General features: G+C 41.3%; 1 protein-coding gene across 4 annotated transcripts in view; it reads left to right on the forward strand.

Moving 5' to 3' along the window:
- DLG5 (discs large MAGUK scaffold protein 5) overlaps positions 1-27,803 on the forward strand; it is a 291,149-nt gene that overhangs the window by 256,088 nt on the left and 7,258 nt on the right. For all 4 annotated transcript variants that reach the window (XM_073686034.1, XM_073686036.1, XM_073686037.1 and 1 more), the window contains 7 exons: positions 6,604-6,752; positions 7,854-8,024; positions 14,100-14,296; positions 22,316-22,459; positions 22,608-22,735; positions 23,428-23,537; positions 27,046-27,155. In XM_073686034.1, the coding sequence (XP_073542135.1) occupies positions 6,604-6,752; positions 7,854-8,024; positions 14,100-14,296; positions 22,316-22,459; positions 22,608-22,735; positions 23,428-23,537; positions 27,046-27,155 (1,009 nt within the window). The remainder of the gene's footprint in view (positions 1-6,603; positions 6,753-7,853; positions 8,025-14,099; positions 14,297-22,315; positions 22,460-22,607; positions 22,736-23,427; positions 23,538-27,045; positions 27,156-27,803) is intronic.

Consider the following 27,803-nt stretch of genomic DNA (forward strand, 5'->3'; position numbering starts at 1 on the left):
TACTATCCGGCTTAGAATGGGGGCAAGCCGGTCATGTGATTGCCATGTCACATGAACAAAAATGGGTTACAACCCAAAATATGTCACAACAGGTATCATTAGAGCATACAGTGAGGAAAATAAGTATTTGATACACTGCAGATTTTGCAAGTTTTCCAACTTACAAAGAATGGCGAAGTCTGTAATTTTTATCATAGGTACACTTCAACTGTGAGAGACAGAATCTAAAAAAAATCCACAAAATCACATTGTATGATTTTTACATAATTAATTTGCATTTTATTGCATGAAATAAGTATTTGACACAATAGAAAAACAGAACTTAATATTTGGTAGAGAAACCTTTGTTTGCAAATAAAGAGGTCAGACACTTCCTGTAGTTCTTGACAAAGTCTGCACACACTGCAGCAGGGATTTTAGCCCACGCCTCCATACAGTTCTCCAGATCATTCAGGTTTGGGGCTGTCGCTGGGAAACATCGAGTTTCAGCTACCTCTACAGATTTTCTATTGGGTTCAGGTCTGGAGACTGGCCAGGCCACTCCAGGACAATTAAATGCTTATGACGGAGACACTCCTTAGTTGCCCTGGCTGTGTGTTTTGGGTCAATGTCTTGCTGGAAGACACAGCCACAACCCATCTTCAATGCTCTTACTGAGGGTAGGAGGTTGCTGGCCAAAATCTTGCGATACATGATGCCTGTTATGTTCTACAACTTAGAACTAAGGAATAGGAGGGAAAAGCTGTCCCTGCACTGAGACTCAGCTTTACCCTACTCTGGGGTGGGTGCCCTATTCCTTATGAATAGCCCCACCGAAACTCCTGCACTGAACTCAAACGAAGACCTGTAGGAAGGGGAAAGGGGTTCCTAAAGGATCTAAGGACTGGGAGCAAAAGCAGGAGACCTCCTAACAGAAAAGTTAGTTGCAGAAACGAAAATTAAAGGAAACCAAAACTTGTGGAACAAGAAGTCCCAGGATAACAATAGTCCAAAGCAAGAAGAACTAACAAGGCTACTTAGCCAGAGCACGAGCGTTACAACACTGATGTCCAGTGGGGAATGAGAGCCTGGTGCTGAATAATAAAGAGTGCAGAGATTACGTGAACAAGAAACCTAGCACCAGAGGAAAAGATTAGAAGCCAGCAAACCACAACAAGATGGCCGATAGTAAAACAAAATAGATTCTAACAATGCCATCCATCTTCCCTTCAATAAGGTGCAGTCGTCCTGTCCCCTTTGCAGAAAAGCACCCTCAAAGTGATGCTTCACGGTTGGGTCGGTGTTCTTGGGGTTGTACTTATCCTTCTTCCTCCAAACACAGCGAGTGGAGTTGATACCCCAAAAAGTTATATTTTGGTCTCATCTGACCACATGACCTTCTCCCATGCCTCTTGTGGATCATCCAGAAGCGAAGATTGACAGTCATCTTGTGTTTCTTCCATTTTCTAATAATTGTGCTAACAGTTGTTGCCAAACTGCTTACCTTTTGTCCTGTAGCCCATCCCAGCCTTGTGCAGGTCTACAATTTTGTCCTGTGTGTCCTTAGACAGATCTTTGGTCTTGACCATGGTGGAGAGGTTGTATCAAATACTTATTTCATGCAATAAAATGCAAATTAATTATGTAAAAATCATACAATGTGATTTTTTTTTTTTAAGATTCTGTCTCTCACAGTTGAAGTGTACCTACGATAAAAATTACAGAGCTGTCCATTCTTTGTAGGTGGGAAAACTTGAAAAATTGGCACTATATCAAATACTTCTTTTCCCTACTGTACACATATGTATAAATTAAGTGATTAGTGTAAACCTAGGGAAAAAAAAGGAAATTAATAGACACAAAGAATGATAAGAAAAATATAAATGAGTGAATTTTTCAGACTATAAGACGCATTTTTTTCCTCCAAAATTTTGGAGGAAAATGGGGGATGCGTCTTATAGTCCGAATGTTGCTGGGTGGGGGGGGGGTGTGTGTGTGTATATATATATATATATATATATATATATATATATATACATACATACACTGTGTGTGGGGAGCGGTTGCGGCAGAGGAGCGGGGCACAGCTTGAGCCTACACTGTCCCCGCTGCTAAAGAAAATGAATATTCACTGCCTATGGGCGTGCGGAGCACTGAATATTCATGGTCCTTAATAGTGGCACACATTGTATCAGCAGCGCGGCTCCTGCTGCTGCCGGCGATCGCGTGTGCCCGCTATTAAAGGGCATGAATATTCACCCCCTCTCCACGCCCATGGACGTGGGGGTGAATATTCATGCCCTTTAATAGCAGGCACACGCGATCGCCTGGCAGCAGCAGGAGCCGCGCTGCGGCTACACTGTGTGCCGGCTATTAAAGAGCTGGAGGAGAAAGAAGAGAGGTGAGTAGGAGTGTTTATTTTTTTATGTGCAGCATGATGGGGATTAGGGGGACCATGCTTACTAGGATAAGGATGAGAGGGCCATACATACCAGGATAAGGATGAGGGTACCATACATACCAGGATAAGGATGAGGGGGATCATGCATACCAGGATAAGGATGAGGGGGCCATACATACCTGGGTAAGGATGAGGGGGCTATACATACCCGGATAAGGATGAGGGTACCATACATACCAGGATAAGGATGAGGGGGATCATGCATACCAGGATAAGGATGAGGGGGCTATACATACCAGGATAAGGATGAGGGGGATCATACATACCAGTATAAGGATGAGGGGGCCATGCATATCAGGATAAGGATGAGGGCAGCCATGCATACCAGGATAAGGATGAGGGGTGCCATGCATACCAGGATAAGGATGAGGGGTGCCATGCATACCAGGATAGGGATGAAGGGTGCCATGCATGCCAGGATAGGGATGAGGGGTGCCATGCATTCCAGGATAGGGATGAGGGGTGCCATGCATACCAGGATAGGGATGAGGGGTGCCATGCATACCAGGATAGGGATGAGGGGTGCCATGCATACCAGGATAGGGATGAGGGGTGCCATGCATACCAGGATGGAGATGGAGGCCATGTATAATAGGAAGGGGGGGCATATCTACCGGGATGGAGGATATCAGAATTGGGGGACATTACCCCTATACCAGTGTCAGCAGCAGACCCGCTCCTCCTTAACAGTGTATCGTGACCATATATTTTCCTTACATTTTTTTTCTATTTTCTTCCTCTAAAACCTAGGTGCGTCTTATAGTCCGAAAAATACGGTATATTGAATATATAATATACATTGCAAAGATTGAAGATATATAGTGTGTGGGCAGAAGAAAAAAATTCTCATGGGATAATAAATATATTATGTTATGTTAATAAAGGTGATAAAAGGAATAAATAAAAATTAATACTTGGAAAATTTAGATGCAAGGAGATTGGGTGTATAAAAAAATGTAAAAAAATAAATAAATAAATGATAAATGACAGTAATGAATAGATAAACACCCACAAAGCATCATAAATACATATCACCTAATTCCCTGCATCCAAAAAAGTAAAGTGCTAGTTAATAAATTGCATATATAATAGAAAACATGGATAAACCAAGTTCTACACCATATAAGAACGTTATAAAAAACGCCTAGTGTGACAATGCTATTTTCTTGGGCAATGCTGTCAATCAAAGGGGAAAAGGTCAGAACAAGACTACAAGGACAACCTAAATAAAGATATATGAAAAAAGAAAATGAATATACAATAAAAACAGACGGACATAAAACCAGCGAAAAGACATTAAAAACAATCTAAAACACATGTTAAAGAAAAGAGTCAAATACATTGGAGGAAAGAGGCTATTTATGTCTGAAACGATTGGCCTACCTGGTGGAAGTAATGGATCTTTGTGAATTTTAGGGAGTAAGTAAATGCCCGCCATACTTGGCTCATCTATCCAAAGACTTTCCATTTGCTTTGTTAGTAGGACACCTTGTTCCAGTACGTCAGATACTAGTTTCTGTAGTTCATTCCTGAGAATTCCTGATAGACGGTTTAATGTCAATCTGTAATAACAATCAGTATTTTTTAGTTTTCTAAACATTTCTTTTTCATATGCTTTTATTGGCCAGATGACAACATTTCCCTCCTTATCTGACAGCTTTGTAACTACCCCTATAAGGTGTTCAAGAACTCTCAGGGCTTGCCTTTCTATCTTGTTGAGGTTATCCCTTTTGATTGTTTCAGGGATCTGTTGAATTTCTTGAATAACCAGACCTTTTTGGATCTAGGAAGTAGTTGTTGGGGGTACTTACCTCTCTTGCTGTTTCCTGATTCGTCAGCTAGCTCCTCTAGGATCTGGATTGCTTCCTTTTCAGCGGTGGTGGAAAAGATTGAGTTTGTTGATTGATTGGAATACATTTTTTTTTTAAAAATGAGCTTTCTAGTGAACAACTGTAAAAACTTAACTGCCGAAAAGCGATTAAAACTGGAGGATGGAGAAAAAGAGAGACCTCTAACAGAAATCTGGTCAAAGGACACAAGCACATTAGAGAGGTTAATTACCTTAAGAGATGTTTTTGATTATCTTTCAGAGGTCTGATTGATATCCGTTTGTCTTCTATTCCCATATCAATGGTAAATTCTGCTCTGCATCTGTTGTATCTCAATGGGTATCTATCATTCCTTTCTGGGCTACTTGTTGTAGTTTTGATGAAAATAAGATTTTATCAGCAGGAGATTATCACTAGAGGGCTAGTAAAGAAACCTGCTGCCACGTAGTCCTCCATATTCATGAGCTCTGTATAACCCACCCACAGCACTGATTTTCAGATTTCTTTCTATACTGTGCATGGTCAGAAAGCTGCTAATCAGTGGTGTGTGGAGGTTATACATAGATCAGCATTCACAGAATCACTAGATCTGTAACAGATAAAACTGATTCTATCAAAATGCAGCAAGCAACCCAATATGGGACAAATCGCTGGATTCAGGCCCCTACATTCTGCCCCTCTCAAATGGGTTGATGAAAACTAATGACAAATTCCCTTTAATGTTGTGATGGTGCTTCAATCATCTAAAATGTTCCACATAAGATGAAAGAATGGATAAATCAGACACTATACCAATAATCATGATTTTATCAATTCCAAAAGACACCAAGCACAGCATAATATGAAGACTTGATTAAAAATGTGTACGGCATAGCTGAGCGAGAGGTTGCTAACTGATCGCAGGAAAAATAAATACAATTAATAATAAATGCATAAACCAAGCCAGTATTGTGTGCATCTAATTATCTAAATATAAGATAAACAAGAAATTAATGCACCATAAAAAATATGCAAAGATGAATAAATACTTAATTAATATAAAAAATACAATGGAAAAAGGTGAATCAAATATATAATTGATTTCAGATTACAATAATAAAGTGAAAGTATATAGCAATGATTAAATGGTCAAATACTACAGTATGTATTCAGTAAGCGGATGTCTATAATACAGGCCTGCATTTATAGTAAACACTGCTTTGTTTGACTAAATAAACACGCATTTAGTGTGCCGCTTCCTCAAGGATTGACGTGGAGGGGAAAAAGGAGGGACCTTATAAATGAGATTAATCAGTGTCTGCACCAGTAGAAAGACAGGTAACTCATTATTGGTGCCGCTTAGAGCCGGCATCAGGGACACTCACCAAGAAAATCACATGAAAAAAAACACTGCAAAATGACACAAAAAATAAAAATCAGCCAATTTACCAACACAGGTCACAGAAGTAATGCACCATGGGATTCTGCAGGTACCCTTTGATAAAGGCGGAGACACAAAATATTGATGAAACAATCACTCACACAACAACCAATTCATGGAGGGCCGGAGGTGCAAACTACTGATGAAACAACCAATCACACAATCACCAATTCATGGAGGGGGCAGTCGCCTAGTATTAGAATTGCACAGAGATAAGGCTTGTATAGGGCGCCAGTCACACACATGTAGTGCACAGTGTCTGGCTTACAGCTTATTAGTGATGCCCATACTATTAGATCAGGCGGGCCGTCTAGTACTATATAAGTGGGGTGCACACAGGGAAAGGCACCCTAATTTACTATCTCAACATTGATGGGCCTGACTGTATCCTGCATTGAAATAAAAAAAATGGGCAGTAATATATATATATAATATGCATGAGGTATTGGTCAATATTTTGGACAAAATACGCAGGCTCCAAACCCATGTCAAGGTTCCTCATTGTTTTGAGAGCCCCTTTACTAAAGTCAAAAGCAAAAAACACAGCAAAAGGACAAAAAATAAATAAAAAGAAACAGACAAAAAAGGTAGCCGTATTTTATGTTTTGATAAACTCACGTGATGTAGAAAGGCAGCAAGCACATGCAGTGCAGAGTACCAGCAACGCAGAGAAATCTGGATAAAAGAAACCATGCAGTGCTATAACTGAAAACATTAAATAGAGAAATAATAAAAATAATATTAAAAAGGAGTGGAAATAGTGAACTAAACCAAAACCCGAATGACAAATAAATTTATAAAAAAGTAATAAAAAATAAGAAAAAGGTGTGAGAGGACTTGTATATTATTTTTTGGCATTTCCTTCCTATGCCCATCTTTCTACTCAACTATTTTTTTAATGTTTCCTTCCTTAGTATGGCTCTGTTGACATGAGAAACAAAACAGCCGAGGAAGCCTATCTAGAGATGCTAAAACCAACAGAAAATGTTAAATTGAAGGTGCAGCAAAAAGTGGATGAGTTCCACAAAATCAAAGACCAGCCTGGTGATGGGTTTTACATAAGGTCAGTCTCCTGGAACCTAAAACTTTTCAGGAACATAAACATTTATGTCTTATACTTAGAATATGCCACCAGTTTGATGATTGTCATGGCCCTCTTCTAATAAGCAGAATGATGTTCATATGTGTAACAGGCTTTGTCTTGTACTGCTGCTCAGTCCTCTCAAGTTCTTACAGCAATCGTGTATCATCAGAAAATAGCCTATCGTTGAAATCATATTTTTTGTTATGTTGTTTTTTGTGGTTGTGTTTGTTAGTTTTTTTTTTTCTTCAATTTTTCATGTCACTATGTTTAAATAAAATCAGAACTCTTGCAGTTTTGCTCACTAGGCCTAACATTACTCTCACACACAAGCAGACTGGCTATGACCCTATTGAATTGTATAAACCTATTTTTTGCTCATGCTCTGATCTGGGGAAAGGTTGTTGTGAATTTAGGAGAATAAATGAGCTGTGACATCACCTCTCGTGAATGGCGTGCTCTGTCTTATCTACTGTAGACTGCTGAAAAGTCTTCCGTAAACAGCAGGAAGTATGACTCTAATGTTAGGAATAGTGGCCAATGTGAAAATTGCAAGATTTATTTATTTTTAAACGTAGATGGTGGTATGACAAAAAAAAAAAATCAAATCTAATAAAAAAAAGTTGTTGCACTACTACTACTACTTGTACTAATACTACTACTGGTCTGTTTGGATATAGATGGCCTTTTCTTAGGATAGGTCATTGGTATCAGATCTGTGGCGGTCTGACACCTTCCACCTCTGCTGATCAGATGTTTTCAGCTCCAGTGGTGGCCCGATGTGAACAGCAATGGCTCCCTATACTGTATACTGTGGATTGGCCATATCCCATTAAAGTGAAATGGACCTTAGCTACAGTATTCGAGAATGTCCACTGCACAGTGTACAGAGGAGCCTTGCTTCTCTCATCAATCAGTGAGGCACTGTGGTGGTGCTTAGTGACTGAAGTAAACACACTGATTGCCCTTCTCAGCACTGTTTTTACAAGATGAAGCATGGTGCTACCATATATATGATTAGATTGTTTAGGAAAAGAGAACAGAAGCAGCATTACCATTCAATAACAACATGTTTTCCTGCAGAGCACTTTATGATCGACAAGCTGAGCATTCCCAGGAGTTGAGTTTCAAGAAGGATGATATATTATATGTGGATGACACACTCCCTCAAGGAGCTTTTGGTACATGGATGGGTTGGCAGCTCGATGAGAATGCACAGAAACTGGAAAGGGGTCAGATTCCCAGCAAATATATGTGAGTATTAAAATATTTGCAAAGCTTGTAAATCATTTACTGTATGTGCCTTTCTTACTATAGTATTTAATATCTGTTTTGGCATATTCCAAACATTAATGTGATAGGTTTCTCTGAAACTACTGAAACACATACATTAAAGCAAGGAAAATCATTAATATAATCCTTGATGAGATGTAAAGGGAAGCTGTCACTTCCAAAAACACTATCTACATGCGTATATAGAGGTAATCTGCAGATACATAGCGTTACAATGCTGCCTGGCCTACAAAGATGCACTACAAAGTTGGCTGTCAATCAAAGTGCCAGGGCGTGCTTACAGCCACCGCTCATAGCCTGTTATTGTGGCCAGCCTTAAGGTACCGTCACACTTAGCGACTCTACAGCGATCCCGACAACTATACAACCTGGCGGGGATCGTTGCTGCATCGCTATGTGGTCGCTGGTGAGATGTCAAACAGTCAGATCTTCCCAACGATGCAGCAATGATGCGGCGACCCGTAGCGACCTGTATAACGATGCAACGCAAATGCACGCCTATGTGTCTCAGTTCTGAGTCGCCAACGAGGTCGTTGATAATACACCGATGCATGCTACCCAACGGGACCTCAACGATCAAAAAATGGTCCAGGCCATTTCGACACGACCAGCGATCTCACAGCAGGGGCCTGGTTGCTGCTACGTGTCAAACATAGCGAGATCGCTGCTAAGGTCGCTGTTGCGTCACAAAACTTGTGACTCAGCAGCAATCTCGCTAGCGATCTCGTTTAGTGTGACGGGGGCTTTAGGTTCATCTGTCCAATAACCATGCTGTCTAATCAGCATCTTGATATGCCACTCCTGTGCGGTGGATGGATTATCTCGGCAAAGGAGAAGTGCTCACTAACACAGATTTAGGCAAATTTGTGAACAATATTTGAGAGAAAAAGGCCGTTTATGTACATAGAAAAAGTCTTAGATCTTCGAGTTCAGCACATTATTATTATTATTATTAATTTATATAGCACCATTGATTCCATGGCGCTGTAGATAAGGGGTTACATACCAAATACAGATATCACCTACAGTAAACAAACTAACAATGATAGAACAGTACGGAGGGAAGAGGACCCTGCCCTTGCGGGCTTACATTCTACAGGAATGGGGGAGGAGACAGTAGGTTGAGGGGTTGCAGTAGCTCCGGTGTTGTTGGGGGTGGCAGCCAGCAAGGTCATGGCAGGCTGTAAGCTTGTTTGAAGAGATGAGTTTTCAGGTTCCGTCTGAAGGATCCAGGTGTGGTGGATAATATGACGTGTTGAGGCACAGAATTCCATAGGACAGGGGATATTCGGGAGAAATCTTGGAGGCAATTGCGTAAGGAACGAATAAGTGTGGAGGAGAGAAGGAGGTCTTGGGAGGACCGGAGGTTACGTGAAGGAATATATCGGGAGATTAGTACAGAGATGTACAGAGGAGAGAGGTTATGGATGGCTTTGTAGGTCAGTGTTAGTAGTTTGAACTGGATACGCTGGGGAAATGGGAGCCAGTGAAGGGATTTACAAAGGGGGGTAGCAGAGGAGTAGCGAGGCGAGAGATGAACAAGTCGTGCAGCAGAGTTGAGGATGGACTGGAGGGGTGCAAGAGTGTTAGCAGGTAGGCCATAGAGGAGGATGTTGCAGTAGTCGAGGCTGGAGATGATGAGGGCATGCACAAGCAGTTTAGTAGATTTAGGGTTGAGGAAAGGACGGATTCTGGAAATATTTTTGAGCTGGAGGTGACAGAAGGTGGCAAGAGATTGGATGTGGGGTTTGAAGGACTGGGCAGAGTCAAGGGTTACTCCGAGGCAGCGGATTGTCGGTACAGCAGAAAGAGTGATGTCATTTATTGTGATAGAAAGATCAGGTGGGAAAGATATGCGAGATGGGGGAAAGATAATGAGTTCAGTGTTGTCCACATTGAGCTTGAGGTAGCGGGAGGAGAAGAAGGATATGGCTGTTAGACATGCTGGGATTCTGGACAGCAGAGAGGTGACATCTGGGCCAGAGAGGTAGATCTGGGTGTCATCAGCGTACAGATGGTACTGGAAGCCATGGGATTTTATGAGCTGTCTCAGGCCAAGGGTATAGATTGAGAAGAGTAGGGGTCCTAGGACAGAGCCTTGAGGGACTCCAACAGAGAGGTGGTGGGGTGAGGGGGTAGTGTGGGAGTGGGAGATGCTAAATGTGCTCTTAGAAAGATATGAGGAGATCCAAGATAGGGCAAGGTCGGAGGGGGCAGTGGAGGGCGGAGGAGAGAGTTAAAAGTGTTGAATAGCTGTTTGGGGTTGTAGGATAGGGAGGATATGAGGGTTGTGAAGTAGGCCTGTTTGCAGAGGTGAGTGCTGATTTGAATGCGAGTGTTGCTTGTTTGAGTGCAGTGAAGTCATCTTGAGTATGTGTTTTCTTCCAACGCTGCTCCACAACCCTGGACGCTTGTCGAAGCTGTTTAGCGAGGTTGTTGTGCCAGGGTTGCCTGTTGACTTGTCGTGCTCTGCCATGCACAAGAGGAGCACATGAAAAATAAGAGCAAAAACAAAGGTGTTGCGTTTAGATTTTTAATCAGTGTTAAGTGTACAATAAATATATATTATATATATATACAGTACAGACCAAAAGTTTGGACACACCTCATTTAAAGATTTTTCTGTATTTTCATGACTATGAAAATTGTACATTCACACTGAAGGCATCAAAACTATGAATTAACACATGTGGAATTATATACTTAATAAAAAAGTGTGAAACAACTGAAAATATGTCTTATATTCTAGGTTCTTCAAAGTAGCCACCTTTTGCTTTGATGACTGTTCTGCACACTCTTGGCATTCTCTTGACGAGCTTCAAGAGGTAGTCACTGGAAATAGTCTTCCAACAATCTTGAAGGAGTTCCCAGAGATGCTTAGCACTTGTTGGCCCTTTTGCCTTCACTCTGCGGTCCAGCTCATCCCAAACCATCTCGATTGGGTTTAGGTCTGGTGACTGTGGAGGCCAGGTCATTTGGCGTAGCACCCCATCACTCTACTTCTTGGTCAAATAGCCCTTACACAGCCTGGAGGTGTGTTTGGGGTCATTGTCCTGTTGAAAAATAAATGATGGTCCAACTAAACGCAAACCGGATGGAATAGCATGCCGCTGCAAGATGCTGTGGTAGCCATGCTGGTTCAGTATGCCTTCATATTTGAATAAATCCCCAACGGTGTCACCAGCAAAGCACCCCCACACCATCACACCTCCTCCTCCATGCTTCACGGTGGGAACCAGGCATGTAGAGTCCATCCGTTCACCTTTTCTGCGTCGCACAAAGACACGGTGGTTGGAACCAAAGATCTCAAATTTGGACTCATCAGACCAAAGCACAGATTTCCACTGGTCTAATGTCCATTTCTTGTGTTCTTTAGCCCAAACAAGTCTCTTCTGCTTGTTGCCTGTCCTTAGCAGTGGTTTCCTAGCAGCTATTTTACCATGAAGGCCTGCTGCACAAAGTCTCCTCTTAACAGTTGTTGTAGAGATGTGTCTGCTGCTAGAACCCTGTGTGTCATTGACCTGGTCTCTAATCTGAGCTGCTGTTAACCTGAGATTTCTGAGGCTGGTGACTCGGATAAACTTATCCTCAGAAGCAGAGGTGACTCTTGGTCTTCCTTTCCTGGGGCGGTCCTCATGTGAGCCAGTTTCTTTGTAGCTCTTGATGGTTTTTGCAACTGCACTTGGGGACACTTTCAAAGTTTGCCCAATTTTTCACACTGACTGACCTTCATTTCTTAAAGTAATGATGGCCACTCGTTTTTCTTTACTTAGCTGCTTTTTTCTTGCCATAATACAAATTCTAACAGTCTATTCAGTAGGACTATCAGCTGTGTATCCACCAGACTTCTGCACAACACAACTGATGGTCCCAACCCCATTTATAAGGCAAGAAATCCCACTTATTAAACCTGCCAGGTGACTACTCCTTGAAGCTCACCAAGAGAATGCCAAGAGTGTGCAAAGCAGTCATCAAAGCAAAAGGTGGCTACGTTGAAGAACCTAGAATGTAAGACATATGTTCAGTTGTTTCACACTTTTTTGTTAAGTGTATAATTCCACATGTGTTAATTCATAGTTTTGATGCCTTCAGTGTGAATGTTCAATTTTCAAAGACATGAAAATACAGAAAAATATTTAAATGAGAAGGTGTGTCCAAACTTTTGGTCTGTACTTTATATATATATTATATATATATATATATATATATATATATATATATATATATATATATATATATATATATATATATATATATAATATACACACACACTGCTCAAAAAATAAAGGGAACACTTAAACAACAGAATATAATTCCAAGTAAATCAAAGACAATCAATTTCACAAGCTGTTGTGCAAATGGAATAGAGTCAATAGATGGAAATTATTGGCAATTATCAAGAGACCATCAATAAAGGAGTGGTTCTGCAGGTGGGGACCACAGACGACATCTCAGTACCAATGCTTTCTGGTTGATATTTTGGTCACTTTTGAATGTTGGTTGTGCGTGCACACTCATGGTAGCATGAGACGGACTCTACAACCCATAGAAGTTGCTGAGGTAGTGCAGCACATACAGCATGGCACATCAATGTGAGGTGTGGCAAGAAGGTTTGCTGTGTCTGTCAGCGTAGTGTCCAGAGGCTGGAGGCGCTACCAGGAGACAGGCCAGTACACCAGGAGACGTGGAGGGGCCGTAGGAGGGCAACAACCCAGCAGCAGGACCGCTACCTCCGCCTTTGTGCAAGGAGGAGCACTGCCAGAGCCCTGCGAAATGACCTCCAGCAGGCCACAAATGTGCATGTGTCTGCACAAACGGTTAGAAACCGACTCCATGAGGGTGGTATGAGGGCCCGATGTGCTCACAGCCCAACACTGTGCAGGACGCTTGGCATTTGCCACAGAACACTAGGATTGGCCAAGTCGCCACTGGCGCCCTGTGCTCTTCACAAATGAAAGCAGGTTCACACTGAGCACATGTGACAGACGTGACAGAGTCTGGAGACGCCGTGGTGAGCGATCTGCTGCTTGCAACATCCTTCAGCATGACCGGTTTGGCAGTGAGTCAGTAATGGTGTGGGATGGCATTTCTTAGCCCACCATGTGCTCGCCAGAGGTAGCCGGACTGCCATTAGGTACCGAGATGAGATCGTCAGACCCCTTGTGAGACCATATGCTGGTGTGGTTGGCCCTGGGTTCCTCCTAATGTAGGACAATGCCAGAACTCAAGTGGCTGTAGTGTGTCAGCAGTTCCTGCAAGATGAAGGCATTGAAGCTATGGTCTGGCCCGCCCGTTCCCCAGACTTGAATCCGATGGAGCACATCTGGGACATCATGTCTCGCTCCATCCACCAACGTCACGTTGCACCACAGACTGTCCAGGAGTTGGCGGATGCTTTAGTCCAGGTCTGGGAGGAGATCCCACAGGAGACCATCCGCACCCTCATCAGGAGCATGCCCAGGCGTTGTAGGGAGGTCATACAGGCACGTGGAGGCCACACACAATACTGAGCCTCATTTTGACTTGTTTTAAGGACATTACATCAAAGTTGGATCAGCCTGTAGTGTGTTTTTCCACTTTAATTTTGGGGGTGACTCCAAATCCAGGCCTCCATTGGTTAATAAATTTGATTTCCATTGATGATTTTTGTGTGATTTTGTTGTCAGCACATTCAACTTTGTACAGAACAAAGTATTCAATGAGAATATTTCATTCATTCAGATCTAGGATGTGTTATTTTAGTGTTCCCTTTATTTTTTTTGAGCAGTGTATATATACTGTGTACACTTTTTAAGTACTCTGGCTCTTCATTTTTCTTTTAGTAGTGCCCCTTAAATATATTTCCACAGATTCTCTCTTTGTCTGTCCAAGTCACTTAAACAAAGCTAATCACAATGCACATAAGCTGAAAAAATAGTACATTCAGGTACACCAGGAAACAAAATGCTTCTAAATCATTCTATATTATTTCTTGGCTTTTGTTTGCAAGTGTTCCTGGTGTGCATGCCATTCAAGTATTAATTTGATTTTTTTTAGGATGGAGCAAGAATTTTCCCGCCGCCTCAGTGTTTCTGAAGTACGGGATGAAGGTGGTGCTGCCAAAACCCTCTCTGCCGCTGCTAGGCGGTCTTTTTTTCGTAGAAAAAATAAACACAAGCGGAGTGGGTCTCGAGATGGTAAGGAACTTCAAGGGTTGGACACCATCAGCACAGATTCTATCCCTTTCCTTGACGGTAAGGAAAATGTAAAAAAAAAAAGCAATGAGATTTCCAATGCTTGCTTGTCCACTAGATGTCAGTCCTTGTATTTTGTAAGAAACCTCAGATTAATCAAAGATAAAACTTGGAAAATACACAATCAAAAATATGTATGTATAGATAAAACGCAGAGACATCTCTAAGCTGCAAAATCCTTGGACATGGTGGATGTAGTCCTCTTACCAAAGCCTTCAATGTGTAGGAGGTTAGTTGAAAGCTCAGTATATAGAGCCAAAACATCACATCAGCAGGCTAGATAAATATTCATGATTAGTTCTACTGGAGTGCTTCCTTCTTTTGTGAGCTATATACATATAGCTAGAAATATATAGCTTGTATGGTGAGATTCTCCCATTTAGATTTTAACAAATATGTTGAGGACATGATTTTGTGATACTTATTAATAAATACATGTGGACAGTACCGACCAAAGTCTATGTTGCAGGCTCCTCTATGAAATGGGTGGTGCTTCACAAAGGATGAGATGGGCCCTAACATTAATATATTAGTGTCACAAAATTATTTCCAGAATACACTTATCAAAATAAATATCAAGTGGACAACCTCTGTAATACTGTTTGTTTTTAGGACATAAAGGACCTTGCAATTTCTTTGGTTTCTTTCATTGTCATATTGTCATATTTCAAGAGCCATAATATACTGTAGGGTTTGGTACTCACTCAGCTGCGGTTGAGGTAGGCACAGTAGGCAGTTTCATAAAAATGTTCAGACTGGTTTATTCAGACTTCATAAACCGCTTAGCATAAGCAAACAAAAACAGCCTTTTCCGGCACAGAGTGAAAATAGAAAATAAACAGTTCATACAATATGGCGGGTTTGCCCGCTTAGGTCAGTTTCCTTCAGCAAACCTCACAGGAGGTCTCCACTCCTCCAGCCACAGACCAACACACTGGAGATCCACTCATCTCCAGACACAGAGACTGAATGAGACACTTGGTCTCCATTTTATTTACCAAACCACGCCCCCGGTGTGGGGATATGTGAGCAGCCATTCACACCCATTTCTTATGACTGCTCGTAAAACCAGCCTTGATACGCCCTATTAACCCTCTCAGCACTATACGTGCTGGAGCATGCTTTCCCGGGTTTACATCACCGAAGCTACCAACCTCGAAGATGCATATCTCCCCTCAAGGACCTGTCCGGCAGCCATCTTACATACCCACCCTCCCACCAGCCTGAACTTCCTGCCTAAGAGGTAGTATCTTAGAGTGTCCAACGCCCACTTGATGGCCAAACATTCATTCTCCACTATGGAGTAATTTTTCTCACAGGATGTCAGCTTCCGACTTATATACATTAAGGAGTGCTCTTCCCCGTTCACCTTTTGTGATGGGACAGAACCCAGCCCGACATCTGACGCGTCTGTTTTCACCACAAACGCCTTCGAGAAATCCGGTGTCACCAGCACTGGCTGTTTACACAGAGCTAGCTTCAGTCCCTGGAAGGCCGTCTCAGCTTCTGGAGACCACTTAGCCATAGTCGACTTTATCCCTTTAACTCCTTTAAAGCCCAGGGCGTACTAATATGTACCTGCGCCCTGGGCTTTAAGAGCCAGGTACATATTAACCCCTTAACGACCTTGGATCGTTCTGTTTTTGTGTTTTCATTTTTTGCTCCCCTTCTTCCCAGAGCCAGAACTTTTTTAATTTTTGTTCAATATGGCCGTGTGAGGGCTTATTTTTTGCGGGACAAGTTGTACTTTTAAACGCCATAACTGGTTTTACCATATCGTGTGCTGGAAAACGGGAAAAAAATTCCACAGTTGTTTTTTGGGTCCTTTTTTTACCACATTCACTGATTGCTAAAATTGACCTGCCATCATTATTCTCCAGGTCATTATGAGTTCGTAGACACCAAACATGTATAGGTTCTTTTTTATTTAAGTGGTGAAAAAAAAATCCAAAGTTTGCTAAAAAAAAAAAAATGGCACCATTTTCCGAGACCCGTAGCGTCTCCATTTTGCGGGATCTGGGGCTGGGTGAGGGCTTATTTTTTGCGCACCGAGCTGACATTTTTATTGATACCATTTTGGGGTAGATCCGATGTTTTGATCGCCCTTTATTGCATTTTATTGCAATGTTGCAGCGACCAAAAAAACGTAATTCTGGCGTTTAGAATTTTTTTCTCGTTACGCCGTTTACTGATCGGATTAATTCTTCTTTTATATTGATAGATCGGGCGATTCTGAACGTGGCGATACCAAATATATGTATGTGGGTTTTTTTTTATATATTTTATTTTGAATGGGGCGAAAGGGGGTGATTTAAACTTTTATATTTTTTTTATTTTTTTAATATTTTTAAAAACTTTTTTTTTTACACTTTCTGCATGCTTCTATAGTCTCCAGAGGAGACTAGAAGCAGCAGCTGTCTGATTGCTTCTACTGCATACAAGGGGTGAGCAGATCGCTTGTATGCAAGAGAAATGCTCACTTGCTATGAGCGCTGACCACTAGGTGGCGCTTATAGCAATTGAGACATGACAAGATGCAACAGACACCAAGGATATAGCCACATATATAAAGGGGTTTTTCAGCAAGGACCAGTTGGTCAGTGTAAAATACCCATAGTATCACAAATTGTGTGCTATATGGACATACAATATGAATGGCAGACCATTCGGTTAAGACACACAGCAACCAAGAGAATCACCGAACGTGTGGTCCAATAATGAACATGACTTTTTATGAATAAAAAACCTTGATTACAAAAATGGTTACAATGGCACAACAAGCACAAGAATGGCCACACTCAGAATGGTAAATCAAGAACTAGTACATCAAATACCAAATATGTATAAAAACATATCTATACAATGAATGAAAAAAATAGAAACGAGGACCTCCATCCCATATGTGATAAAGATGACCTATCATGTTACAACCTCATAGCAACAGATGTAAAAAAATTAATATTATATATAGATGAAAAGAAGTGCCAATTACGATGCATACTAACTAGTACAGTGTGCCCACCTGTTACGCTAGAAGATTATAATATACCAATAACATAAAATACAAAGCATGTGCTGGTGTTAGAGGACATGCACACAGGCGGACATAAGAATGATGTTGCTATGTTGCTAAATGCAAATGTACCAAAAATGGGGCCACCAAAAAAGTAGAGGGAAGTAGTTGTAAAGGTCTCATAATGGGAAAGAAGGAAATAATATACCTGATAGGCTGTCCAGAAACTGAATGTGGAGCGCTCCCCGACGCGCGTTTCGGATGCAAAGTCCTTCGTCAGGGGGTTGCTGCAGACCCTGGGTTGTCATGCCCACCCATTGGTGACCCGCGATCACGTGACGGGGTCACCGATGGGCGTGGCTTAGGACGTGCTTCCCGGAAGCGCGAGTTAAATGCCGCTGTCAGAGATTGACAGTGGCATTTAACATGTTAACAGCCGCGGGTGGTTCGCGATTCAACCCGCGGCTGTTGCGGGCACATGTCAGCTGTAATAATCAGCTGACATGTGCTCGGTTCAGTGCGAGCTCACCGACGGAGCCCCCGCTGAACCGGCCTTCCTGACCTGGTGCATACTATTACTGACCAGGTCGGAAAGGGATTAATATGCCCTGGCGATTGCACCCGCACACAGCCTGTGCGGGCACGATCGCTGCCGGGTGTCAGCTGATTGTCACAGTTGACACCCGGTGCTATGTGCAGGGAGCGGGAGCTCCCGCCACTTTAACCCTGGAGTCGATCGCAGCATTCCGGAGGTAAGCGCCGGTACTCACCTCTTCCCCGGCGTCCTGCGCGTCTGAGGCCGGGTCTCGTGGTTGTCATGGTGACCCGGATGTCGTCATGACAGCATCCGGTTCACCAGACACCCGGAAGATACTTTGATCATGCGCAGTCCACTATCAAAGTATCTTCTGTCTCTGCAGCGCTGACATCCTGTATAGCACAGGGATGGTGCTCCATCTCTATGCTATACAGGCGGTCAGAGTAAATAAAGTGAAAGTCCCATAGTGGGACAAAGTATAAAAGTAAAAAAAAGTGTTAGAAAAGAAAAAAAAAAAAGAAAAAAAAATCCCCCAAAAATAAAAATATACCATCAATAAATATTATTATGAAAAAAAAAGCAAAAAACAATAAAAGTACACATATTTGGTATCGCCGCGTCCGGTACGACATGATCTATAAAAGTATCCCACTAGTTAACCCCTTTAGTGAGCATGGTAAAAAAAAAAAAGAAAAAAAAGAAACAAAGCAAAAAACGATGCTTTATCATCATACCGCCAAACAGTGGAATAAAACGCAATAAAAAAGACAAATATAAATAAAAATGGTACCGCTGAAAACGTCCTCTTGTCCTGCTAAAAAACAAGCCGCCATACAGCACCATCAGCCGAAAAAAAATAAAGTTACAGCTCTCAGAATAAAGCGAATAAATAATAAATAAAATATTATTTTTTCTATAAAATGGCTTTTATTGTGTAAAAGTGCCAAAACTTAGAAAAACAATATAAATGTGGTACCGGTGTAAACGTACTGACCCGAAGAATAACGCTGCCTTATCAATTTTACCAACTGCGTAACAAATAAACTCTGGGGTTGGGATTGTGATGGGGTTGGGGTTGTGATGGGGTTGGGATTTTTTCAAAAGTAAAGAAGAAAGAAATGATGACGATATGGCTACTAGTGTTGAGCGCAAGTGCTCGCTAATTGAATTTGTATCGGGTGCTCAGGTATGCGCCGAGTATCCCGGGTGCTCGAGTGACATGCTCGAGTCTCTGCCCCATATGCTTCGCGGCCAAAAAAAACCTCGCTGGGATCGCCTGCCATGCTCGAGCGATCCCACCCCGCATGTTTCACGGTTGTTAGACACCCAAAAAACATGCGGGGTGGGGACTTGAGCATGTCACTTGAGCACCCGCGATACATGGTGCATACCCGAGTACCCGATGCAAACTCATGTACTGAGCACTTGCACTCAAGACTAACAATAACTTATTCAATATGATGACCTAATGTTATTAAATTATGTGTCGTACCTCTGGATTCAAAATGTTCACTATACCCCTTGATAAAATCCTTGAGGGGTCTAGTTTCCAAAATGGGGTCACTTGTGGGGGGTTTCCACTATTTAGGCGCATCAGGGGCTTTCCAAACGCGACATGGCGTCCGCTCTCAATTTTAGCCAATTTTGCATTCAAAAAGTCACACCGTGCTCCTTCCCTTCTGAACCCTGCTGTGCGCCCAGTGTTTTTTCCCCACATATGGGGTATCGGCATACTCAGGGGAAGTTGCACAAAAGGTTTTGGGGTCCATTTTCTCCTCTTATTGTTGTGAAAATAAAAAATTTGGGCTAAAACATCATTTTTGTGGAAAAAGTTAGATTTTTTTTATTTACACGGCTCCATGTTATAAACTTCTGTGAAGCACCTGGGGGTTCAGGTGCTCACCACACATCTACATAAGTTCCCTGAGGGGTCTAGTTTCCAAAATGGTGTCACTTGTGGGAGTTTCCATTGTTTAGGCACATCAGGGGCTCTCCAAACGCAACATGGCATCCGCTAATTATTCAAGCTAATTTTACATTCAAAAAGTCAAATGGTGCTCCTTCCCTTCCGAACCCTGCTGTGCGCCCAAACAGTGGTTTTCTCCCACTTATGGGGTATCGGCTTACTCAGGAAAAATTGCACAACAAAATGGTTTGGCGCAATTCCTCCTGTTACCCTTATGAAAATGCAAAATTGGGGGCTGAAAAACATTTTTGTGGGAAAAATGTGAAAATTTTATTTTTATGACTCAATGTTTTAAACTTTTGTGAAGCACCTGGGGGTTCAGGGTTCTCACCACACATCTAGATAGGTTCCCTGAGGGGTCTAGTTTCCAAAATGGTGTCACTTGTGGGGAGTTTCCATTGTTTAGGCACATCAGTGGCTCTCCAAACACAACATGGCGTTCGCTAATTATTCAAGCAAATTTTACATTCAAAAAGTCAAATGGCGCTCCTTCCCTTCCGAACCCTGCCGTGCGCCCAAACAGTGTTTTCCCCCACATATGGGGTATCGGTGTGCTCAGGAGAAATTGCACAACAAATTTTGGCATCCATTTTTTCCTGTTACCCTTGCGAAAATTGGGGTGTAAAGTAAAATTTTTGGGAAAAAATTAAAATGTTCATTTTTTTTCCCACATTCCAAAAATTCCTGTGAAGCACCTGAAGGGTTAATAAACTTCTTGAATGTGGTTTTGAGCACCTTGAGGGGTGCAGTTTTTAGAATGGTGTCACTTTTGGGTATTTTCTGTCATAAAGGCCCCTCAAAGTCGCTTCAAATGTGATGTGGTCCCTAAAAAAATGGTTTTGTAAATTTTGTTTGAAAAATGAGAAATCGCTGGTCAACTTTTAACCCTTAGAACTTCCTTCCAAAAAAAAATTTTGGTTCCAAAATTGTGCTGATGTAAAGTAGACATGTGGTAAATGTTATTTATTAACTATTTTGTGTGACATATTTCTCTGATTTAAGAGCATGGAAATTCAAAGTTTAAAAATTGCGAAGTTTTCAACATTTTCGCCAAATTTCCGTCTTTTTTTCACAAACGCAAGTGATATTGACGAAATTTTACCACTATCATGAAGTACAATATATCACGAAAAAACAGTCTCAGAATCAGGGGGATCCGTTAAAGCGTTCCAGAGTAATTACCTCATAAAGTGACAGTGGTCAAAATTGTAAAAATTGGCCTGGTCATTAACGTGCAAACCACCTTGGGTGGTAAAGGGGTTAAGGAGGTCTGTCAAAGGGGTGGCTATCATGGCGAAGTCAGGGATAAACCGGCGGTAATAGCCCACTTTGCCCAAGAATGCTCTAACTTGTTTCTTTGAGAGGGGTTGTGGCCAACTCTGGATTGCTTCGACTTTATTATTTGGGGCTTCATTTTTCTTCTGCCTATGACATAGCCCAAGTATTTAGCTTCCTCCATGCCCATGGCACATTTCTTCAGGTTTATTCGAAACCCCACCTTCCGTAGAGCATCAAGTAGCGCCTGAACTTTGCTCAGATGGCTTCCCCAATACTGGCTGTAGATCACGATGTCATCCAAGTAGGCCACTGCATACTTCTTGTGGGGAGCTAGGATCCGGTCCATGGCTCTCTGGAAGGTAGATGGGGCTTCTTGCAAACCAAACGGCATCTTTGTGTACTGGAAACAACCGTCTGGCATTGAGAAGGCCGTCTTCTCGTTGGCATTTTGGGACAGTGGTATTTGCCAATATCCCTTAGTGAAGTCAAGGCTGGTAATATACCTGGCCAGCCCCAACCTTTCAATGGCATCATTTTGGGGTATATAAAATGTATTGATTTAGCTCTTATTATTTTTTTTTGTGCGGAAGAGAAAAAATTCAATTCTACAATAGTGTTTTTTTTTTACCATGCAGTAAAATTGTGAAGTTAATTTTATTTTTTGAGTTGCTGCAAACATCGTGATGCCAAAAAATTATAGCTTTCTTTTTTCTTTTTATTATTTTTCTAATCTAAAAATGTTTTATGGGAAAAAGTCATTTTTGTGTTGCTGCATTCCATCAGCCATAACATTTGTTTATTTCTGTCTACATAGGAGTACAAGGCATTTTTTGCAGTACAGGTAGAAATGTATATTGGTACATGAAATGATCCAATGCCCGAATTATTGGTCTCTGATTAGTACTTATTACCCAAGACTGTTGGCAACAGTTTGAGCATTAGGTTTCTACAATGCATAACAAAACAGACATCTTCTATAGCAGCAAAAGGAGTGAAAAGGCGGTGCTTCAAAAGTCCCATGAATGGCTTTTATCAAAACATTATATGGTGGTTGTTAAGGGGTTGCTATGTAGTATTTCTTTTTTCATACTTTAAAGACATGTAATTTTCTTATAATTATGCTTCTTTGGAGAATAGGATTTTGCTTGCAAATAAATGATTGATACGTATATTATGTTATAGGAACAATGTTTCATCTTTCTGTTCATATTTATGTTTCATCAGACTCCATGAACTTGGCGTACCAACGAGTGCAGAGGGTAGACTGCACTGCACCACGACCTGTGCTGATTTTAGGACCATTAGTTGATGCTGTGAAGGACATGCTGGTTAAAGAGTCCCCAGGGAAGTTCTGCAGATGCCCTCTTGGTAAGATTGGATTATATAGTTAACTTCTCTCAAGAAATCTTGTGGTTGTTGTGCATTCATGTCATATGGCCTCCACTGTGCTAATTCATGATAATTTTTCATTGTGTGCCAATTACTTTTTTTTTTCTTCCTCTTTTTGTATTTACAGAGGTAATGAAGGCCTCTCAGCAGGCCATTGAACGTGGAGTAAAGGATTGTCTGTTTATAGATTACAAGAGGCGCAGTGGCCATTTTGATGTGACCACAGTAGCTTCAATCAAAGAGATCACAGATAAGGTATGTTTTAAGGCCCCGTCACACTTAGCGACGCTGCAACGATCCCGACAACGATACGACCTGTCAGGGATCATTGCTGCGTTGCTATGTGGTCACTGGTGAGCTGTCAAACAGGCAGGCTCACCAACGATCAAGGGAGCAGCGACATCGTGGAAAGAATCTTTCCACGATGTCCTGCTCCTGGTTACGAGCCTGCTGAAGCAGGAGCAGGCTGGTAACCATAGTAAACATCGGGTTACTAGGGGCACACGCGCTCCTAGTAACCCGCTGTTTATCATGGTTACCACTCTGCTACAGTGAGCGGGAGGTTACCGCTCACTTTAGCAGGCTCGTAACCATGATAAACAACGGGTTACTAGGTGACACAGCAGTGATCTCGCTAGCGATCTCACTATGTGAGATGGGGGCTTTACTCCACCTATGCTATACGAGTTCCTGAATAGATTATAAAAATATAATTTAAATATTAAAGTTATTTACAAGTATATGAATAATGGTAAAAAAGCAGTAAAGAGCTGCGATCAATTTGTGAAAACAGTTCAGATCAGAAAATTATGCATACAATAGTCAGTTTTTAATCTTATCTTCTTATAAAACGTTGTTTCTAGTCACATTTAACGATCAGATGCTGCCATCTCTTACTTTCTCAAAAAATAGAATATAAATGTGACGTCTTTCTATTTATCTCCTAGAACTGCCACTGCCTTCTGGACATAGCTCCTCATGCAATTGAAAGACTTCACAGTGTCCACATTTATCCAATTGTCCTTTTTATCCGCTACAGAAGCACTAAACAGATAAAGTAAGTGATATGGAAGCAACACTGATGATGTTTGTGTGTATTTTAGGAGATTGCTGGACTTGTGCTGTGGCAATAATGTACAGTGGCTTTTCACCTATTTTGTTACATTACAACCTGTGTTTAAATATTTTTGTAATCTGATTTGTGTGTGATGCATCAGCACTAAATAGTCTAAGTTAGTGAAGTGAGAAAAATAAAGGCAAAAATTAAATTTATGGGATCAAATAACTAAAAATTGGTATGTGCATATGTATTCACCCCTTTTGCGATGATGCCCCTAAAATTTTCTGGTGCAAGCAACTACCTTTATAAGTCACATGCATAGTGAAAGGAAGTCCACCTGTGTGCAATCTAAGTGTCACATGGTCTGTCAGTATATCCACACCTTTTCTGAAAGGCAACAGAGGCTGTAATACCATTAAGCAAGAAGCAACACTAACCAAACATAACCAAGGAGATCTCCAAACAAGTCCGGGACAAAGTTGTTGAGAAGTACAAGTCAGGGTTGGGTTATAAAAATATATACAGTTATATGAAAAAGTTTGGGCACCCCTATTAATCTTAAGCTTAATGTTTTATAAAAGTTGGTGTTTTTGCAACAGTTTGATATATGTAATAACTGCTGGACACAGTAATGTTTCTGCCTTGAAATGAGGTTTATTGTACTAACAGAAAATGTGCAATCTGCATTCAAACAAAATTTGACAGGTGCATAAGTATGGGCACCTCACCAGAAAAGTGACATTAATATTTAGTAGATCCTCCTTTTGCAAAAATAACAGCCTCTAGTCGCTTCCTGTAGCTTTTAATGAGTTCCTGGATCCTGGATGAAGGTATTTTTGACCATTCCTCTTTACAAAACAATTCCAGTTCAGTTAAGTTTGATGGTCGCCGAGCATGGACAGCCCTCTTCAAATGATCCCACAGATGTTAAATGATATTCAGGTCTGGGGACTGGGATGGCCATTCCAGAACATTGTAATTGTTCCTCTGCATGAATGCCTGAGTAGATTTGGAGCGGTGTTTTGGATCATTGTCTTGCTGAAAGATCCATCCCCTGCGTAACTTCAACTTCATCACTGATTCTTGAACATTATTGTCAAGAATCTGCTGATATTGAGTGGAATCCATGCGTCCCTCAACTTTAACAAGATTCCCGGTGCCAGCATTGGCCACACAGCCCCAAAGCATGATGGAACCTCCACCAAATTTTACTGTTAGTAGCAAGTGTTTTTCTTGGAATGCTGTGTTTTTTTGCCGCCATGCATAACGCCTTTTTGTATGACAAAAAAACTCAATCTTGGTTTCATCAGTCCACAGGACCTTCTTCCAAAAAGAAATTGGCTTCTCCAAATGTGCTTTTGCATACCTCAGCCGACTCTGTTTGTGGCGTGCTTGCAGAAACGGCTTCTTTCGCATCACTCTCCCATACAGCTTCTCCTTGTGCAAAGTGCGTTGTATAGTTGACCGATGCACAGTGACACCATCTGCAGCAAGTTGATGCTGCAGCTCTCTGGAGGTGGTCTGAGGATTGTCCTTGACTGATCTCACCATTCTTCTTCTCTGCCTTTCTGATGTTTTTCTTGGCCTGCCACTTCTGGCCTTAACAAGAACTGTCCCTGTGTTCTTCCATTTCCTTACTATGTTCCTCACAGTGGAAACTGAATGGTCAAATCTCTGAGACAGCTTTTTGTATCCTTCCCCTGAACAACTATGTTGAATAATCTTTGTTTTCAGATCATTTGACAGTTGTTTTTAGGAGCCCATGATGCCACTCTTCAGAGGAGATTCAAACAGGAGAACAACTTGCAAGTGGCCACTTTTCTCATGATTGCATACACCTGGCTATGAAGTTCAAAGCTCAATGAGGTTACAAAACCAAAAAAAGTGCTCTAGTAAGTCAATAAAAAGTAGGTAGGAGTATTTAAAACAAGAAAATGATAAGGGTGCCCATACTTATGCACCTGTCAAATTTTGTTTGAATGCAGATTGCACATTTTCTGTTAGTACAATAAACCTCATTTCAAGGCAGAAACATTACTGTGTCCAACAGTTATTACATATATCAAACTGAAATAGCTGTTGCAAAAACAGCAATTTTTATAAAACATTAAGATTAATAGGGGTGCCCAAACTTTTTCATATAACACTACATATATATATACATATATATATATATATCTGGAGCACCATCAGATCCATTATCATCAAATAGAAAGAACAAAGTACCACAACAAACCTGCCAAGAGAGAACTTTCCACCAAAACTCTCAGCCTGGGCAAGGAGGGCATTAATTAGAGAGGCAGCAACAAGACCAAAGGTAACCCTGAAGGAGCTGCATGCAGAGTACCCAGACAGATACAGGAGTGTCCATATGACGCAATAAGCCGTAAACTCCATAGAGGTGGCCTTTATGGAAGAGTGGGCAGAAAAAGGCCTTTATTTAAACACCAAAATTGTATGGCTCTTTTTGATTTTGCCAAAAGACATGTGGGAGACTCCTCAAATGTATGGAGGAAGGTGCTGTGGTCAGATGAGACCAAAATGTAACTTTTTGGCCACCAAGGTAAATGCTATTTCTGATGCCAAACCAACACAGCTCATCACCCCAAGAACACCATCATTTTTTGGCAGCAGGGACAGGGAAAATGGTCCGAGTCGAGGGGAAGATGGATAGTGTGAAATAAAAGGATATTCTTGAGCAAATCCTGTTTCAGTCTGTAAGTGTTTGAGACTGGGACCAAGGTTTGCCTTCCAAAAAGACAATGACCCAAAACATACTGCTAAAGTAACACTCAAGTGGTTTAGAGGAAACATGTAAATGTTTTGGCGTGGCCTAGTCAAAGCCCAGATCTTAATCCAATTGAGAATCTGTGGTCAGACGTAAAGATTGCTGTTCACCAGAGGAAACCATCTAACTTGAAGGAGCTGGAGCAGTTTTAACTTGAAGAATGTGCAAAAATCCCAGTGGCAAGCTGTGGGAAGCTCATAGAGACTTATCCAAAGCAACTTGCAGCTGTAATTGCTGCAGAAGGAGGCTCTACAAAGTACTGACTTTAGGGGGGTGAAGTAAATAATAAATAGTTATGTGCACTAACGTTTTAAATTATTTTGTCCTATTTTGTTGTTTGCTTCACAATGAAAAGAAAAACAAATGTTCACCGTTGTAGGCATGTTCTTTACATGAACTGATGCAAACCCTCAAAACAAAACGGTGAAATTCCAGGTTATGAGGTAGCAAAACACGAAAAATGCCAAGGAGGGGAGAATACTTTCACAAGCCACTGTATATTTAATTATGTACCACTTATTTATAAATTTAAAAAAACATAGGTTTAAACAAAATGTTTTCTTATCAAAACTCTGCGTGCAAAATGTACTATATCTTGTTTATTACTGCTCCTTGATAAAATTCTGTCAAATTATTGGAAAAATAAAAACTGAAAAATGGCAGAAAACATTTAGATGAAATGTCCAGAAACATTCACATGACTTTGTGTATATGCAGGGAACAGAAGGATCCAATCTTTCTACGGGACAAGGTAACACAGAAGAATTCCAAAGAGCAGTTTGAATCTGCGCAGAAAATAGAACAAGAATACAGCAAGTATTTTACGGGTACGTTATCAAAAACTTTGATGAATACCAAGATTGCAGTCCATTTTCATGGCAGCCAGGTGCCATTTTTTTTTACCTCCAGAAGTGTTGGTGCAATGTATGGTATTCCATATGAGTGCTAGCGCTGAATGCTATTGATGACGATTCACCTTTGGCTCATGCAGAGCTAATTAAGCATGACTTAAAATGTAATCTTTGTGCAGTCTTTCAGATTCTATAATAAATATTTCAAACTGTTCACATAACATTTTCCGCTCAACTTTATCTCACATTTGTATAAAGTTATACAAACAGAAAAGGCCTTTTATTTGTGATGAGGGGCTCCCACCTAGTGCTTCAGCCCTCTTTAGACAAGTGCAACTCTGTCCATCTCCTCTCAGCCCCCTCAGCAAACTACAGATACCTGTGTGGGACTTTAACCTATTTGATACCTGGATGGCGCTGAATCCCTCTTCTAAAGACTTCTCCTTATACTGCAAATCCACACAACTATCTCTGCAGGATCAATCAAATCTTTGACCATCAATCTGCTCTTCTTTTGATTCTTTTAATAGAACTACTATAGGAGGAAGTGAACAGGCTGGCAAACACCACAAACAATGTATGTTTGTAGATGACATTCTATTACACCTTACTTCTCCTTATATG

The sequence above is a fragment of the Phyllobates terribilis genome, unplaced genomic scaffold, assembly GCF_046119375.1.
Source record: "Phyllobates terribilis strain yellow unplaced genomic scaffold, ASM4611937v1 Scaffold_5__5_contigs__length_657084704, whole genome shotgun sequence".
Lineage (NCBI taxonomy): Eukaryota > Metazoa > Chordata > Amphibia > Anura > Dendrobatidae > Phyllobates > Phyllobates terribilis.